Raw genomic sequence first — 16,589 nt, 5'->3', positions numbered from 1 at the left:
AAATTTTTATTTTTTTAAATTTTTTATATAGTTGATTTGAAAAAAGAGTTAATTGAAAAAAAAAAAAGGAAAAAAATATGCAGAGACCCCTTGAGGAGCTGCTGGAGAATGCAGGGTTGTTGGGCTTCCCCACCTCGATGGATGCTAATGCGCTCACAGATATAGGGGACTAGTGGTTTGATGCGCTGAGCCCTCTACCACAGAACTTGCCCTTGGGAAGACTGCTGCTGCAAAGGAGAGGCTAGGCCTCCCTATAATTGTGCCTAAGAGCCTCCTCCCAAATGCCTCTTTGTTGCTCAGATGCGGCCCTCTCTCTAGCTAAGCCAACTTGGCAGGTGAAATCACTGCCCTCCCTGCTACGTGGGATCTGAGAGCCAGGGGAGTAAATCTCCCTGGCAATGTGGAATATGACTCCTGGGGAGGAATCTAGACCTGGCATCGTGGGATGGAGAACATCTTCTTGACCAAAAGGGGGACGTGAAAGGAAATGAAATAAGCTTCAGTGGCAGAGATTCCAAAAGGAGCTGAGAGGTCACTCTGGTGGGCACTCTTACACACAATATAGACAACTCTTTTTAGGTTCTAGTGAATTGAAGTAGCTAGCAGTAAATATCTGAAACTATCAAACTACAACCCAGAACCCATGCATCTTGAAGACGATTGAATAAAAATGTAGCTTATGAGGGGTGACAGTGTGATTGGGAAAGCCATGTGGACCACACTCCCCTTTGTCTAGTTAATGGATGGATGAGTAGAAAAATGGGGGAAGGAAAAAAACAAACAGACAAAGGCACCCAGTGTTCTTTTTTTTTTTTTTTTTTCATTTTTATTGAGATTGTTCAGGTACCATACAATTATCCAAAGATCCAAAGTGTACAATCACTTGCCCCTGGGTACCCTCATACAGCTGTGCATCCATCACACTTAATTTTTGTTCAATTTTTAGAAACTTTTCATTACTCCAGACAAGAAATAAAGTGAAAGATGAAAAAAGAAAAAAAGAAAAGGAAACTCTAATCCTCCCCTATCCCTAACCAACCCCCCTCAATTGTTGACTCATAGTATTGGTATAGTACATTTGTTACTGTTTATGAAAAAATGTTGAAATACTACTAACTGTAGTATATAGTTTGTAATAGGTATATAGTTCTTCCCTATATGCCCCTCTATTATTAACTTCGAATTGTATTGTCATACATTTGTTCTGGTTCATGGAAGCGATTTCTAGTATTTGTACAGTTGATCATGGACATTGCCCACCATAGGATTCAGTTTTATACATTCCCATCTTTTGACCTCCAACTTTCCTTCTGGTGACATATATGACTCTGAGCTTCCCCTTTCCACCTCATTCACACACCATTTGGCGCTGTTAGTTATTCTCACATCTTGCTACCGACACCCCTGATCATTTCCAAACATTTAAGTTAGTCCTAATTGAACATTCTGCTCATACTAAGCAACCACTCCCCATTCTTAAGCCTTGTCCTATGTCTTGGTACCTTATATTTCATGTCTATGAGTTTACATATTATAATTAGTTCCTATCAGGGAGACCCTGCAATAATTGTCCTTATGTGTCTGGCTTATTTCACTCAGTATATTGCCCTCGAGGTTTTGTCATCAACCCATTTTTTTTTTTAAATATGGTTTTGTTCACTCACCATACATTCCATCCCAAGTAAATAATCAATGGTTCTCTGCATGGTCATACATTTATTTATATATCACCACCTTCACCACTATCTATATAAGGGCATCTCCATTTCTTCCACAAGGCAGGAGGGAGAGTCAAAGAAGGTAGAGAGGCTAAAGAAAGAGGAAAAGAAAATGACAGCTAGGAAGCAGCAAAAGGAAAAATAACCTTAAATCAAAGCAGAATAAAGAATCAGACAATACCACCAATGTCAAGTGTCTAACATGCCTCCCCTATCCCCCCCTCTTATCTGCATTTACCTTGGTATATCACCTTTGTTACATTAAGGGAAGCATAATACAATGATTCTATTAGTTACAGTCTCTAGTTTATGCTGATTGCATCCCTCCCCCAATGCCTCCCCATTTTTAACACCTTGCAAGGTTGACATTTGCTTGTTCTCCCTCGTAAAAGAACATATTTGTACATTTTATCACAATTGTTGAATACTCTAGATTTCACCAAGTTACACAGTCCCAGTCTTTATCTTTCCTCCTTTCTTGCAGTGTCTCACATGCTCCCCACCTTCCTCTCTCAACTGTATTCATAGTTACCTTTGTTCAGTGTACTTATATTGTTGTGCTACCATCTCCCAAAATTGTTTTCCAAACCACGCACTCCTGTCTTCTATCACCCTGTAGTGCTCCCTTTAGTATTTCCTGTAGGGCAGGTGTCTTGTTCACAAAGTCTCTCATTCTCTGTTCGTCAGAAAATATTTTGAGCTCTCCCTCATATTTGAAGGACAGCTTTGCTGGATATAGGATTCTTCGTTGGCGGTTTTTCTCTTTCAGTATCTTAAATATATCACACCACTTCCTTCTTGCCTCCATGGTTTCTGCTGAGAGATCCACACACAGTCTTATTAAGCTTCCTTTGTATGTAATGGATTGCTTTTCTCTTGCTGCTTTCAAGATTCTCTCTTTGTCTTTGACATTTGATAATTTGATTATTAAGTGTCTTGGCATAGGCCTATTCATATCTCTTCTGTTTGGAGTACGCTGCGCTTCTTGGATCTGTAATTTTATGTCTTTCATAAGACATGGGAAATTTTCATTAATTATTTCCTCTATTATTGCTTCTGCCCCCTTTCCCTTCTCTTCTCCTTCTGGGACACCAATGATATGTACATTATTGTACTTTGTTTCATCCTTGAGGTCCCAGAGACGTTGCTCATATTTTTTCATTCTTTTCTCCATCTGCTCCTTTGTGTGTAGGCTTTCAGGTGTTTTGCTCTCCAGTTCCTGAGTGTTTTCTTCTGCCTCTTGAGATCTGTTATTGTATGTTTCCATTGTGTCTTTCATCTCTTGTGTTGCCTTTCATTTCCATAGATTCTACTAGTTTTTTTGAACTTTTGATTTCTGCCGTATATATGCCCAGTGTTTTCTTTACAGCCTCTATCTCTTTTGCAATATCTTCTCTAAACTTTTTGATTTGATTTAGCATTAGTTGTTTAAATTCCTATATCTCAGTTGAAGTGTACATTTGTTCCTTTGACTGGGCCATAACTTTGTTTTTCTTAGTGTAGGTTGTAATTTTCTGTTGTCTAGGCATGGTTTCCTTGGTTATCAAAATCAGGTTTTCCCAGACCAGAACAGGCTCAGGTCCCAGAGGGAATATTCAGTATCTGGTTTCCCTGCGGGTGTGTCTTAGAAAATTGCTTCACCCTTTGATGCCTCAGGTCACTGTGCTTTTCTGCCCAGCAGGTGATGCCTGTTAGCCTATAATTCTTGACTGGTGTGAGGAGGTAGGGCCGTGTTCCCCCAGGCTCTGAGGTCTGGTTCTGAATGGAAAGGACCCCACCCCTTTCCTCCTAGAGAAGACAGACCCCCCAGGTGGATGTCATTAGCATTTCAATGGTCTCTCTCTCTGCGTGTGCTGTCTCCACCCTTCCCCGAGTCACAGCCCTGGAAACTGAAAATGACTGGGGCTTTCTCCACTGAGCCGAAAAAGAAACAAATAGTCCCCTTCAGACCCAGTCTAAGGCGACCCTCTGGCTCTCCCAGGTCAGTTGTCACCCAAAGCCTCTGTCTGTTTTTTGGGGATGTGTACCTGTAGTGAGCAGTTCACACTCGCTACTTAAACCCCAGTTGGAGCTCAGTTGAGCTATATTCGCTTGCTGGGAGAGAGCTTCTCTCTGGCACCACGAGGCTTTGCAGCTCAGGCTATGGGGGAGGGGGTCTTGTGACTTGGATCCGCAGGTTTTACTTACAGATTTTATGCTGTGTTCTCGGGCATTCCTCCCAATTCAGGTTCGTGTATGATGAGTGAATGGTCTTGTTTGTCCCCCCGCAGTTATTCTGGATTATTTACTGGTTGTTTCTGGTTTTTTCTAGTTGTTCCAGGGGGACTACTTAGCTTCCACTTCTCTCTATGCTGCCATCTTGCTCCGCCCCGCCCAGTGTTCTTTTTTACTTTAATTGTTCTTTTTCACTTAATTATTATTCTTGTTATTTTTGTGTGTGTGGTATGTGGTAATGAAGGCGTCAGGGATTGATTTCGGTGATGAATGCACAACTATGTAATGGTACTGTGAACAACTGAATGTACGATTTGTTTTGTGTGACTGCGTGGTATGTGAATATATCTCAATAAAATGAATTTAAAAAAATAGAAGTGGGTACAGAGTCTAAAAAAAAATAAAAAATAAATAAAAGCCAAAAAAAAAAAAAAATAGTGCATTGTGTGCCAGGAGTAATACCTGGACAGCAGCTTCAGACTTTGAGCTATACAAATTATCAGATGCCATTTAGTTGGGAGTGATTCAGAAAATACTAAAGACCCTCTGCTTTATTCTCTGTTGGCTCTCAAGGCCCATACTCCACATCTGGAAGTCTTTCAAAACATGCTCTCATCTGGACAAGTATGTTAGGAATATACATTAACTGTTTCTACTATTGCCTAGGAATTTAACCTTTTACTCTCCTGACATTCTTAAAACATTTTGAAAAGAGTTGTCTATATTGAATAGCAGGGAAGCAGCTATCATGGATTTTTTTTATTTTTTTTAAGGAACTGGCCCAAGGTTACATGACTAGTAAACAGGCAGAGCTGGGATTTGAACTAGGCTGTCTGGTTCTGGAGTCTATGATCTTAACCACTATGCCATTAAAATTTAAAAGTTTGTGAACATATTTTAAGAGAATGCTAAGCCTATATTTAGCTTTTATAATTTAATTTATACAATTTTTCTTTCTTCCCTAAAGCAAGTTCTGGAGGAGTTTGAATAAGACTCAGACTTTGTTCATTAAATGAGTGTTTCATTTAGCCACCAGCGTATGTATAGCTTTCTTCACTGCTAACTTCTGAGTCTTCAAATTTCCTGTGATTCCACTATAATTGCTGATAAGTCATAGTGAAAAATCAAAGGTGTTACTCTTGGCCAAGTTCATTTCAAAAGCAAAATTATTTTCTTAGAAATTGTTTCTTTTACTCCTACCCCCAAATCTACCTGTTTAATGTAGGAAATGAATGTATTTTAACATGTTTGCTATAATAAGGGATGGCTCCTCCAAAAGAAAGTCTTTAAATGGCCCTGCTAAGCCAGGCAGTTGTTGAATGAAATAATAAAGTAATATGTAATGTACTGGGGTTAGCCCTCAAGGACTTCATAATCTATAACAAAATATAATAAATTATTATAAATCAATTATAAAATTTATGATTAAAATACTACAAATACTGTGATAATGCACCCTTATGCATATAAGGTAGACAGTGCTTTGAGAATATACAAGAGATACTGGAGTGAATTATGGTTCCTTTCTTCTGGTTGGAGGATACAACCAAATTGGAGGATAGAAATACCAACACTTTATTTCCCAATAGTGCTGCATAGCAAACAACACAATATCCTAGTGGCATGCAACAGTAAGAGTTCATTTAGCTCACAAATCTATGGGGTTCAGCTGACCTGGGCTAGGCTTAGCTTATCTTGGCTGGCTCACTCATGCATTTGCAGGCTGTGTGGGTCATATGGGTGGCTCTGCTGGTCTTGGCTGGACTAGTTTATGTATCTAGGGTTTGACTGGCTGTTGCCAACATCCCACTAATGATTCTCTTTCTGATTCCAGAGTCAGAGTAGGAGAGTACTATGAAGTTGTGTGACAAGGGACATGGATACCAGAGAGGGGAGAAGAATTGGGACCATTAATACAATTATTTTACCCCAGTAGGGAAAAACGGGCCGATATTAGTGTTTGGGAGCACGTACTGGTAGTACATCCAAGTTTGATAAACATTTCTAGAGTAGCAATCCCCAAAGTTTTACATCTGGACCCCTATAATACTCTTAAAAATCATTGATGACCCCCAAAGTTTTTGTTTATGTATGTTACATCTAGTAATACATTATAAATTAATCTGAGAAAAATTCTAAAGTACTTATTCATTCATTTAAAATAATAAACCCATTATGTATTAACATATCTTTTATCAAAAAAAACTTTTTTCAGGAAGTTAGAAGAGTGGCACTGTCTAACATTTTTGCAAACCTCTTTGCTGTCTGGCTTAATAGAAGACAACTGGATTCTCATTTATGCTTCTACATTCAATCTATTATCATATAACCTATCATGTAACTTCTGGAAAACCTAATCATATGCTCGTAAGAAAATGAGCATGAAAAACACAAACAACATTATAGTATTAATATGAGAGTATTTTGAATTCCAGACTCCCTGAAAAGGCACACATTTTGAGGACCACACTTTGGAGAAAAGCCTAAAATAAAGATAGATTTGGGCAGGATCAACATGCAGGGATGATGGCAGAAGAGCTTGATGTGTTTAGGGGCTCAGTGTTCCGGAGTCTATGATCTTAACCAGGCCATTAAAATTTAAAAGTTTGTGAACATTGTGATTCCACTATAATTGCTGATAAGTCATAGTCAGTGAAAAATCATATCTCAGGTCCACTGAGAGAATGGCTGACAAGAGAAGCCCCTGAAGGAGACTTAGAAGGAATGGCCAATGAAAGAACAGAAAAATATCCATTGAATTCAGCCTCAGGGGGCCTTAAACAAGAGAAGCTTCAGGCAGATAGTGGGGATATCACTATCTATGCAGTGAGTTGTAGAGTAAACTTTTAAGAGGAGAGATGGTTATTGCTAAGGGGGTGAGAAGGATGCTGTTTTTAAAAGAGCCAGAATTTCAATCACCGTCCTCTATGGCCTCGGCCCATACTTGGGACCTTCTACAGTTCCCCTTTCAAAATTAGTCAAATGTTCTGAATACAGCCTTCTACCCTTCCAAACCCTTAGGCCCTTCTAGTTCAGAGACCCTTCTACAATTCCCTTAAACCCTCTTCTGTCTTCACTCCCATCCTTACTTACTTAGAGCCATGTACCAGCTCTTAAACCCTGCCCCCCCCCCTTTTTATTAAATGTATCTTCCACTTTATTATGCCATTGCCTTTCTGGACTATCTTCCTAGCAAAATCACAACTCCAGATTTATCCAACTGTGTACATTTTCTCTGGCCTACTTCTAGATCTCAGAGCACTGCTGGAGAAAATCAAATTACAGACATCCTTTAAATTCATGGGCCCTCATTGCTGCCCAAGTATCGTTTTCTTGTCAGCTCTCTCATTCCTACAGCTGCTGTTTCCTGTGTACACCATGAGACGTAAAACCTCCAATATTTCCTCAGAGATAAATACATTTTCCATGTCACAAACTAAAATCCACTAGATTATACCTCCCAATCTACCTAAATCCCTATACAGCTTTTCCTCATTCCCTCCTCTCCCTTCTAAAGGATTGTCCCTGCTCTTCCTGTAGTTTTTCTCACCAGTTAAGTATGTTCATACTTCTCTTTTAAAACAGTCAAAAACCTCTCATAATCCTCCAGCTTTATCTTTCTTTTATCCTTGACCAAGCAAACTTCTTGAAAAATTATCTATCCTTTCTATGTCCAGGGTTTTTGTCATTCATACCTCAATTCACTAGTCTAGCCTCTCCTGCCCTACTCTTGCCACTAAATTGCTCTCAAACAACTCACCAAAAAACTTGTTTATGGACTAATCCACTGGACATATTTCAGTCTTTCCCTTGCTTTAATTCCTTATAGCTTTTTCCCATACTTACAGTTCACCATATCATTATCAAATCTCCTTTTCAAGCATTCTACACTGATCCCCACCTCCTATCTTTGCAAATCATTTACTTAGTGCCCAATCCAACATGATCTTTGGTTTCATCTAGACCGTTTGCCTACTTTTGGCTAGGTGGTTAGGAAAGGCTGTGAAGAGATGACATTTGACCCATGACCAGAATAGAAAGCAGCAGCCAGCCCTGTGAAACATGGTAGAACATTTCTGGAATCACACAAGTCCTGAAGTGGAAACAAGATAATATAGGCAGACCTAGTGGAGGGTAGTTTTACTTAAGAAGAAGAAAAATTTTTTAAGTTTTAATATGAAAATTTGTATTATAAAGATTAGCATACAAAACTTAAATACAATTTTACATATTAGAAGGTATGTCATATAATGGAAACACCACTAGATGAGAATACGATTTCTATGAGATACAATTTCTAGTTCCAGCCTTGTCACTGATGGGTTGGAACATGTTACTTCATCTTTCTGGTCTATTTCCTAGTGTGATTAAGTCCCTTTTAGTTAATATTCTATTTTCTATTACATTTCAAAATTTATCTAAGAATTTTTAATTTAATCCTTCTCTTAAAGGACCTTAGTCCAAAACTCTCTTAATTTTTTTTTTTGAAATGTGTAATATTCCTTTTGCATATTTAACATCTTCAAAAATGCTAAGTGTGGCCAATAGATGCTAATCCAAAAACTGTGTACTGGTCTGCAATAAGTTCAGAAATTAAAACAGTAATTTGACATTGGATTTTTATCAAGACACACCTTATTGGAAACAAATGACAGTAATTTCAAATGACAGCGATTTCAAAAAGACAAAAATAATTCATACATGCTTTTATTCATCTATTAAATTCAGTTTATAGCCAAAATTGTTAAAATGGTAAGACTATTTTTGGAGGTGTTGGCTAATGAAACAATAAGTACCACTTACACAGCAAAGTTTAAGACCAAAATAGTCTTTTGAGAGTATTAAATTAAAAAGCTTTCAGAAGATGTCCAATATGTCACATACAAACAATAATACTTTGGACTTCTTACGGTAAGGCAGGAATTCCATCCACCTGATACATGCTACATGGATGAAACCTGAAAAAGTTAGGCTAAGTGAATCCTAATGATGGCTTGTAATCATTTGGTGAATCTATGGCAAAGAAAGTACCACTTTCCAATGACTAATGATATGGAAAATCAGCTCAGAAAAAAAATGAAGCTAACAACCTTTATCATTTTAACTTGAATGCACATTTTAACTTGAATACCCTGGCAAATCTTTTAGTACATATACTATTTAAACATGATGGTGGTATGAGAATACCTTTTTTAGACTATGAAAGTTTACATTATCAGCAAATTTGAAGTTTAGTTTTATGTAGGAGCATGTTTGGTGGCACAGCTGCACTGACTGGAAAACTTTCTGGAATAGTTACCCAGATTAATTGAACATGCACCAAATTAATGTACCCCAATACAGCCTTCCTTTGAGAAAATTGGCTATGGAAAAAAAGTTTAATATTAAAATATGTGAACTAAACAGTGTGCTTGGTGATACAGTAAAATTTGTGTTGTGTAAAGGCTAGTGCACTAAATTCTGTTATTCTCTTTAATATGTGATAAGGAAGCCAGTCACAAAAAAATGCTATTACTAGACCTAAAACTAATTCAGCAAATTTGTGGGATGCAACATCAACACACAAACAGTTGTGTTTCTATATACCAATGAAGACCCCAAAAGGAATTCAAGAAAACAATTCCATTTACAATAGTAACTAAAGGAATAAAATATTTAGAAATAATGTAACCAAGGATGTGAAAGACTTGTATGCTGAAAACTATAAAACATTGCTGTAAGAAATTAAAGACTTAAATAAATGGAAAGACATTCCATGTTCATGTATTTGAAGACTTTAATATTAAGATGTCAATTCTATACAAAACAATCTACAGATTCAACACAATCCCTATCAAAATTTCAGCACATTTTTTGCAGAAATAAAAGAACCAATTCTCAAATTGATATGGAAATGCTTGGAGCCCTGAATGGCCAAAATCCTTGCTAAAGGACAAAATGGAGGACTCATGCTCCCATTTTCAAGTTACTCAAAAGCTACAGAGATCCAAACGGTGTGGTATTGCCATAAGGACAGATATATAGATGAATGGAATAGAATTGAGAGTGCAGAAATAAATCTACTTTTCTATGGCCATATTAATCAAGGGTGCCAAGCCCATTCTGTAGGAAAATAGTTTCTATAACAACTGGTGCCAGGAAAACTGGATTTCCTTAGACAAAAGAATAAAGTTAGATCCCTATTTCACACCATATTCAAAAATTAATTCAAAATGGATCAAAAACCTAAATATAAGAGCTGAAACCACAAAACTCTTAGAAGAGAACATAGAGGAAAAGGTCTTGACCTTGTATTTGGCAAATAGATTCGTAGCCTATACACCAAAAGCATGCACAACAATAGAAAAAAGATGAACTGGGCTTTATGAAAATAAAAAACAACAACAACAACAACAAAAACTTTTGTGCCAAGGACATTATCAAGAAAGTGAAAAGACAAAAGCTACAGATGGGAGAAAATGTTGGAAAATCATATATCTGATAAAGGTTTAATACCCAGGATAAAGAACTGCTACAACTCAACAAAAAGAAAACAATCCGATTTTAAAAAAGGGCAAAAGACTTGAATCGACATTTCTCCAACGATATACAAATGGCCAATAAGCCCATGAAAAGATGCTCAACATCATGTCATTAGGTAATTGCAAATCAAAGCCATGAGAAACCACTTCAGATGGCTATCCTTTTAAAACGTGGAAAAAAAATTTTCTAGGATGTGGAGAAATTGGAACTTTTTACACTTTTAAAAATATGAAATGATGCAGCTGCTATGGAAAAGTCTGGCAGTTCTTCAAAAAATTGAACAGAATTACCATATGACCCAGCAATTGCATTCCTGATCCACTCTACAACATGGATGAAACTTGAAAACATGCTAAGTGAAATCAGCCAGAAATAAAAGGACAAATATTGCTGATTCCACTTAGATGAAATATTGAGAATAAGCAAATTCATACAGACAGAAAATAGATTTGAGGTTACTAGGGGGGTCAGGAAAAAGGAGGCATCAGAAGTTATTGTTTAACGGGTATGGAGTTTTTGTTTGGGGCAATGGATGGTAAAGATGGTACACCTTACAAATGTAATTAATGCCACTGAATTACAAACTTAAAAATGGTTAAAACTGAAAATTTTATGTTCTATGTTACCAAAAAAAGTTTTTAGAAAAACATTGTGGCATACTTTTCTAAAAGGAGAAAAGTTGTCAAAAATGTTTGAACCATAGATCTAACATTTTTTTTGCAAGGTAAGAAGTCAGCTTGGTTAATTCACTTTTTTAGATGTGAAATGATAAGCCAAACCTGCTCCTTTGATTTTCTTCAGTAATTTTACTGATCTTAATATAACTAACTCCTGCAAAAAATATGAGGTATTTTTCAATACCTAAGATCAAAGGGCAAAATTAAAGAAGTTTTAAGAATAGTTTCATAGACTATGATATAATTTAGCAATTATCAATAAGAAGATAAATTTGATGCAAACATTTTATAAATTTGATAGAATGTTTCAGTTTTCAGAAAAGAAGATCAACAAAAAGGAAATTCATGGATCCAGAATTCATTTCATTGAGAGAGAATTTAAATTTGACTATAATAAGTTTACAGGATAAATGGGTGGAACTGGCTACCAATCAAGAATTTAAAATGAATTTTGAAGTTACAGCATCACCTGCTTCATTCTAGATAAAAGTTAAAAATACTGAGCTTACTGAAATTGCTTTACAATTCTTTTGTTCCCATGAACACATCTGTGAGACTGGTTTTTCTACTCTTTAATGTAGTAGAAAGATAGTTTGGATATCCATTATCCATTGAAAGTAGCAATATTGAAAAGCCAACCTAGGTAAGTTAACAAATAAACAACCTCACTTGTCACATTAAAAACCTTAAACACTGCTAGATGTGGTGTTTGTTCAAAGTGTGCAGAGGCATTTAATACTGGGCTGCTTCTCATAACTTCAAGTTAGTTATAATTGAGAAACAAAAATTTATACATGTAACAGTAATTGTTTATGTATAAGATAAGCATTTTAAATGAATGAAATTTTTGTAATTCTTTTGTTTTCATTTATTGGAATGTAGTTTTATATTTTAGTGAAAGAAACTGATTATTGTGATCTGAATATGTATGACAATGGATACAGAACTGGGTATAGCGTTTAATTTTAGCACTACATTTTAAATGTATTCAAACAAAGCTTATTTTATTTTATGTGGGAGTCAGCAACATCATGTAACATGGAAAAAAAAAAAACATGTTACACTGATTAGCAAGGTCAGTAACATGTAATTACCAACTTCATAACTTAAAAAAAAAAATGTTTCACAAGAAATATTTAACGTAGTTTATAAACAAAACAGCCATATCTTGACTTCTACCAACAGGAAAATGCTAATTTTCTTTCAAATGAGTTCCTGCACTACAGCTGCGCATAGGATGGACATGCGAATTTAAGAGTCAAATCTGACCCATCCCAGTCATACCCCTGTATCATAACTGTAACAGTTTGCACTTAGCCTGCACCTATTAACTCATCCAACTGCCACTGAGCAGTAAAATTCTTTCTTCAATCTAATATTCTATTTTTAGCTGAGAATTTGCTGTTTACTGGCAGCTTGTGTTTTTCTCCCAATATGAACTGTTCTTATAATCTTTAAATGTACCTAAATTTCCATTCATTTTATATCGGCATGCTCTTCTATAACTAGCAAACAAATATAAACTGTTATTTTTCACAGGTCAAAAAAACCTCTGCAAGTTCATTAATTAGGGTTAGGTTTAAATTTTTTTCATTGAGGTTAATATGTATTCAAAGGATTTTTGCTTCTATTAAAAATTATTGATATCCACAAATAAATGTCAGATGTCCACAAATGTGTTTGAATTTGTTTTACCAATAAGGATTTAGGCATATCCAACTTTTTGCTAATACAAGTTGAACATTAAGTCTTTTTTATGCCCAAAATAGGATTATCTTTCCCAGCTGAAGTATAAACAGAACATAGTGTGATGGTGTTTTTTTAAAAAAAGCATGTTCTGCTGTGGAAAACAGATTCGATTAGAAAAAGCCAGCAGACAGTACAAAGGTCACCAAGCTATGACACAATTTTGAGTGTGACCCCAAGGCCATTAGTCTTAAAAAATAATAATAATAAAGGGAATAGGTGATGAATCACAATAATTATTCTCTAATAATTAAACTTACACACTGGATATATTCTATTTCAGGTATCTGTATAACTGTAAAGATGTTATACTACGAAGAAACACAGCTGGAAGTCTAGGCTTCTGCATTGTAGGAGGTTATGAAGAATACAATGGAAACAAACCTTTTTTTATCAAATCCATTGTTGAAGGAACACCGGCATACAATGATGGAAGAATTCGGTAATGATATTGACTACTTAGTAAAAAAAATTTGTATCCAAATATTGGTATTTTGTTTTATACATGCAAAAACTTGGCCCCTTCTGAAATAAGGCATGTATTTACCATACCTCCCCCCCACCCAGTTAAGAGATTCGTTCCTATAGTATTCAATTTCTAAGAAATCCAAAGTGATTGATTATACTTACTCTTTGTTCCATAGTGTGACTTCCTCCGCTTTTACCATTGTTTCTAACAAAAGCTGAATGGATAGGGGGTTTGGAGAATTTAAGTGAGGAGGGGGAAAAAAACTAATTAGAAGTAATATCATTAAAATTGACAGATGTATCAAAAACCAGAGTCACCAAAATAAACTTTGATTAACTTTAGCTATGGATTAAAATATAAATTTTTTATCTTGTTTTCTGTTTTTTTTTTTTCAGATGTGGTGATATTCTTCTTGCTGTCAATGGTAGAAGTACATCAGGAATGATACATGCTTGCTTGGCAAGAATGCTGAAAGAACTTAAAGGAAGAATTACTCTCACGATTGCTTCCTGGCCTGGCACTTTTTTATAGAATCAGTGATGAGGTCATAGAAAAACAGAAAATCACAAGTGGGCTAATTAAGTTGAAATAACATATTTATCTTACCAATTTTTATATTAAAAGGATACATTATAAAAAATGTAAAACTCAATGTCAGGAAAAGTATGATTTCATGAAAGGCAATGACACCTTCAGAAAAACTAACTCAAAATATGAAAACTAGTAGTTTTATTTAGTATGGAAAATTTCTCATTACTTCATAGCTTTAAGTTTATATTTTTCTATTCAAGAAAAAGCCCTTAAACAGTTGAAATGGTTTGTATGCCCCATGAATTCAAATCATACAATTAAGAAATCTGGTATATGCAGAGGTCTGCAATGGGCACATTATGGGCATTAAAAAAAAAACTTTAAAGCCTGAGGATTTTAGACGTGCATTACTGAAAAATGTTCCTTTCATCATATGAGAAATAAATATTTTTTAAAAATTATAGTTGTCTTTTAGTATGTGATACTAATTAAAGTTCATTTATATTGTCACTATTTAAAAATCCAAGTAATTCATTCTTTTGGGTATCATGCTATTTGTTACAATCAATGACAAACACCTCCTAGAGCTATCCCTAAAAATGCTCTCAGAATCATAAACTTGTATTTTCTTAGTTTTGATAAGAAATGACTAATCTAAAGCTCTTGTCATTAAGTTTATTTTATTCACAATAGAGCTAGTAACTGTATAAAACTCCACATCCTGCTCAACCAACAAGCCTTCGAAAAAGCATCCAGGAAGGCCACACCAGCTTGACCCTGGATCATACAGATGGCCATGAGGCGATCCAAATTTGTGTCACACTGACGAGTGTTTGTACATGTGCCTGCAAGAAACTAAGCATTTCACACAGGCCACCCAAATGCCTTACAGAGTTTAATTTGGATATAAAAGTGCTCCATTTAGTTTCACCACGAACCCAAACTGTGAACACTGAAAACGTATCAAAAAGTCGTGATATCAAAAATGTATACAAGCAATAGTGCCACAGTAGTAATGATAAAGACTAGTTTTAATCTCAAGATTCAGTGGTGCCTTATCACTTTTGCTCTGCAACCCCTTAAGAGACTGGTATTTGATCAGCTCAAGAAAACTATGGCCAAGGTAGACCCTTGACCTTTATCAGATACTGTGTATGTACATAAGTAATAAATCATTTGTTTTTAGCTTTAAAGAGCTGTATGTAGCTCTCAAAATTCCCTGCTGAGTGACCCATTCACATTACTTTCTTGGATATAAAGTCATTGCTGTCTTTTTATTTTTTAAACATTACAAGACAAAAGATTTTTAACTTAACATGAAAAATTCACTATTTTATTTTGGAAAAAAGTTAACTTTTTATACTAACAGAACAAAGGTAAATTTCTTAAACATTATCCAGAAAAATAAGATTTATAGCTCTATTTCTGGCACTAATTAACACAAAAGGCCCAGAACCATGCTTATTCTGCAGGAGTAGCTTCGGTGCTCTCCTGTTCAGGAGCAGGCTCACTACCAGCTTCTTTTCCTTCTTTGCTTCTTTTAGATTTTTTGTGCTTGTGTCTTCTGTGACTGTCTCCTTCTTCACTTTCATGGCGACGTCTACTATTACTGAAGAAAAAGAAAGACAAAAATTAACCCACTCTGTCCAGGTAAATTCTCAATATAACACTGGGTTTTAAATAATCTGAACCATTCTTTTTCTCACAAACCCATTTTGGGATGTAGTCAACGTTTTTATGGACTTTTATGCAGAGCTTATATTTACATCAATTATTGGACCTGAGTTTCCTTTAAATTAAACTGAGAACTGATGTATTTAATATTCACTATTAAAAAGATTGGTTCCTCTCAATGACATAATGTAATAAGTCAACTTCTGTCATATATTATTTTTTTTTATTCTGTGCTGATTTTGGTTTATGGGTTTTAAATGCAGTCTTGTAACTTAGTTTTAAGACTTTCTATTGAAGCTTCATAAGGAACCATTTCAGCAGATTATTCTGAATCTTCCAAGTAGGATCACTACTATTCAACTGGTCATCTAGAAGTGTTTGGTTGCTGTTATCTCATAAAGTCAAAATAAATTTCTCTCTTAGCTTCAAATTGATGCCTATTTTATTAAAGAGCAAACCTTCGAGATGACTTGTGCCTGGTCTCCTCTTTCTCTCTGTGTCGTCTTTCTCTATGCCTCTCTTCTTTCTCTCGACTTGCTCTATGCCGCTCGTAGCCTCTTTCTGCATATTCTCTGTATCTGTATCTCTCTTCATCACTGAAAGTGGAATAGAAACAAGTATCTTGAGAACAAGACTATTAAAAGTAGGTTAACATCTGCTAAACAAAGAACATGAAGTATCAACTTCATACAGCAGGCTACCTGCAGTCCAGTTTAGCAAGCATTTCAGTGCAACGTAGAATATTTATAGCTACTGCTGAGTCAGGCAGACTTAGGATTTAATCCTGACTCTACCACTGCCTTCAGCTATGTGACCACAGGCAAGTTATTTAACTTCCTAGTATGGTTTCTTCATACTGAAGTCCTACCTCAGAAGTACTATTTGAGAATTATAATTCACATTCAGCAGTATGTGTAGTGAATAGTAACATGAGCTGTTTTTTTTTACTACTGAACTATAACAACAATGTGCCAGTACGGAGCTAGGCTCAGAACAGGACAAACAAGACATAACACTTGTCATTAAGAACACAGTATC

At 35.7% G+C, this 16,589-nt stretch overlaps 2 protein-coding genes across 27 annotated transcripts in view; one reads left to right on the top strand and one right to left on the bottom strand.

The window, feature by feature from the left end:
• The window catches only part of LNX1 (ligand of numb-protein X 1), a 236,108-nt gene extending 221,770 nt beyond the window's left edge, over window positions 1–14,338 (top strand). For all 3 annotated transcript variants that reach the window (XM_037829799.1, XM_037829798.1, XM_037829800.1), the window contains 2 exons: window positions 13,161–13,319; window positions 13,742–14,338. In XM_037829799.1, the coding sequence (XP_037685727.1) occupies window positions 13,161–13,319; window positions 13,742–13,877 (295 nt within the window). In that variant the 3' untranslated portion in view covers window positions 13,878–14,338. The remainder of the gene's footprint in view (window positions 1–13,160; window positions 13,320–13,741) is intronic.
• Window positions 10,789–16,589, bottom strand: part of FIP1L1 (factor interacting with PAPOLA and CPSF1) — a 98,693-nt gene continuing 92,892 nt past the window's right edge. For 9 of the 24 annotated variants that reach the window (XM_037829803.1, XM_037829802.1, XM_037829804.1 and 6 more), the window contains 2 exons: window positions 16,010–16,147; window positions 10,791–15,486 (listed from right to left, as the gene is read on the bottom strand). In XM_037829803.1, coding sequence (XP_037685731.1) covers window positions 15,339–15,486; window positions 16,010–16,147 — 286 coding nt within the window. In that variant the 3' untranslated portion in view covers window positions 10,791–15,338. Of the gene's footprint in view, window positions 15,487–16,009; window positions 16,148–16,589 lie in introns of all 24 variants that reach the window. The other 15 variants (XM_037829811.1, XM_037829815.1, XM_037829817.1 and 12 more) reach the window with 3 other exon arrangements.

The sequence above is a fragment of the Choloepus didactylus genome, chromosome 3 (assembly GCF_015220235.1).
Source record: "Choloepus didactylus isolate mChoDid1 chromosome 3, mChoDid1.pri, whole genome shotgun sequence".
NCBI classification, from domain to species: Eukaryota; Metazoa; Chordata; class Mammalia; order Pilosa; family Megalonychidae; genus Choloepus; species Choloepus didactylus.
Note: the sequence above shows the minus strand (reverse complement) of the source record. Positions and strands in the feature narration are given on the sequence as shown.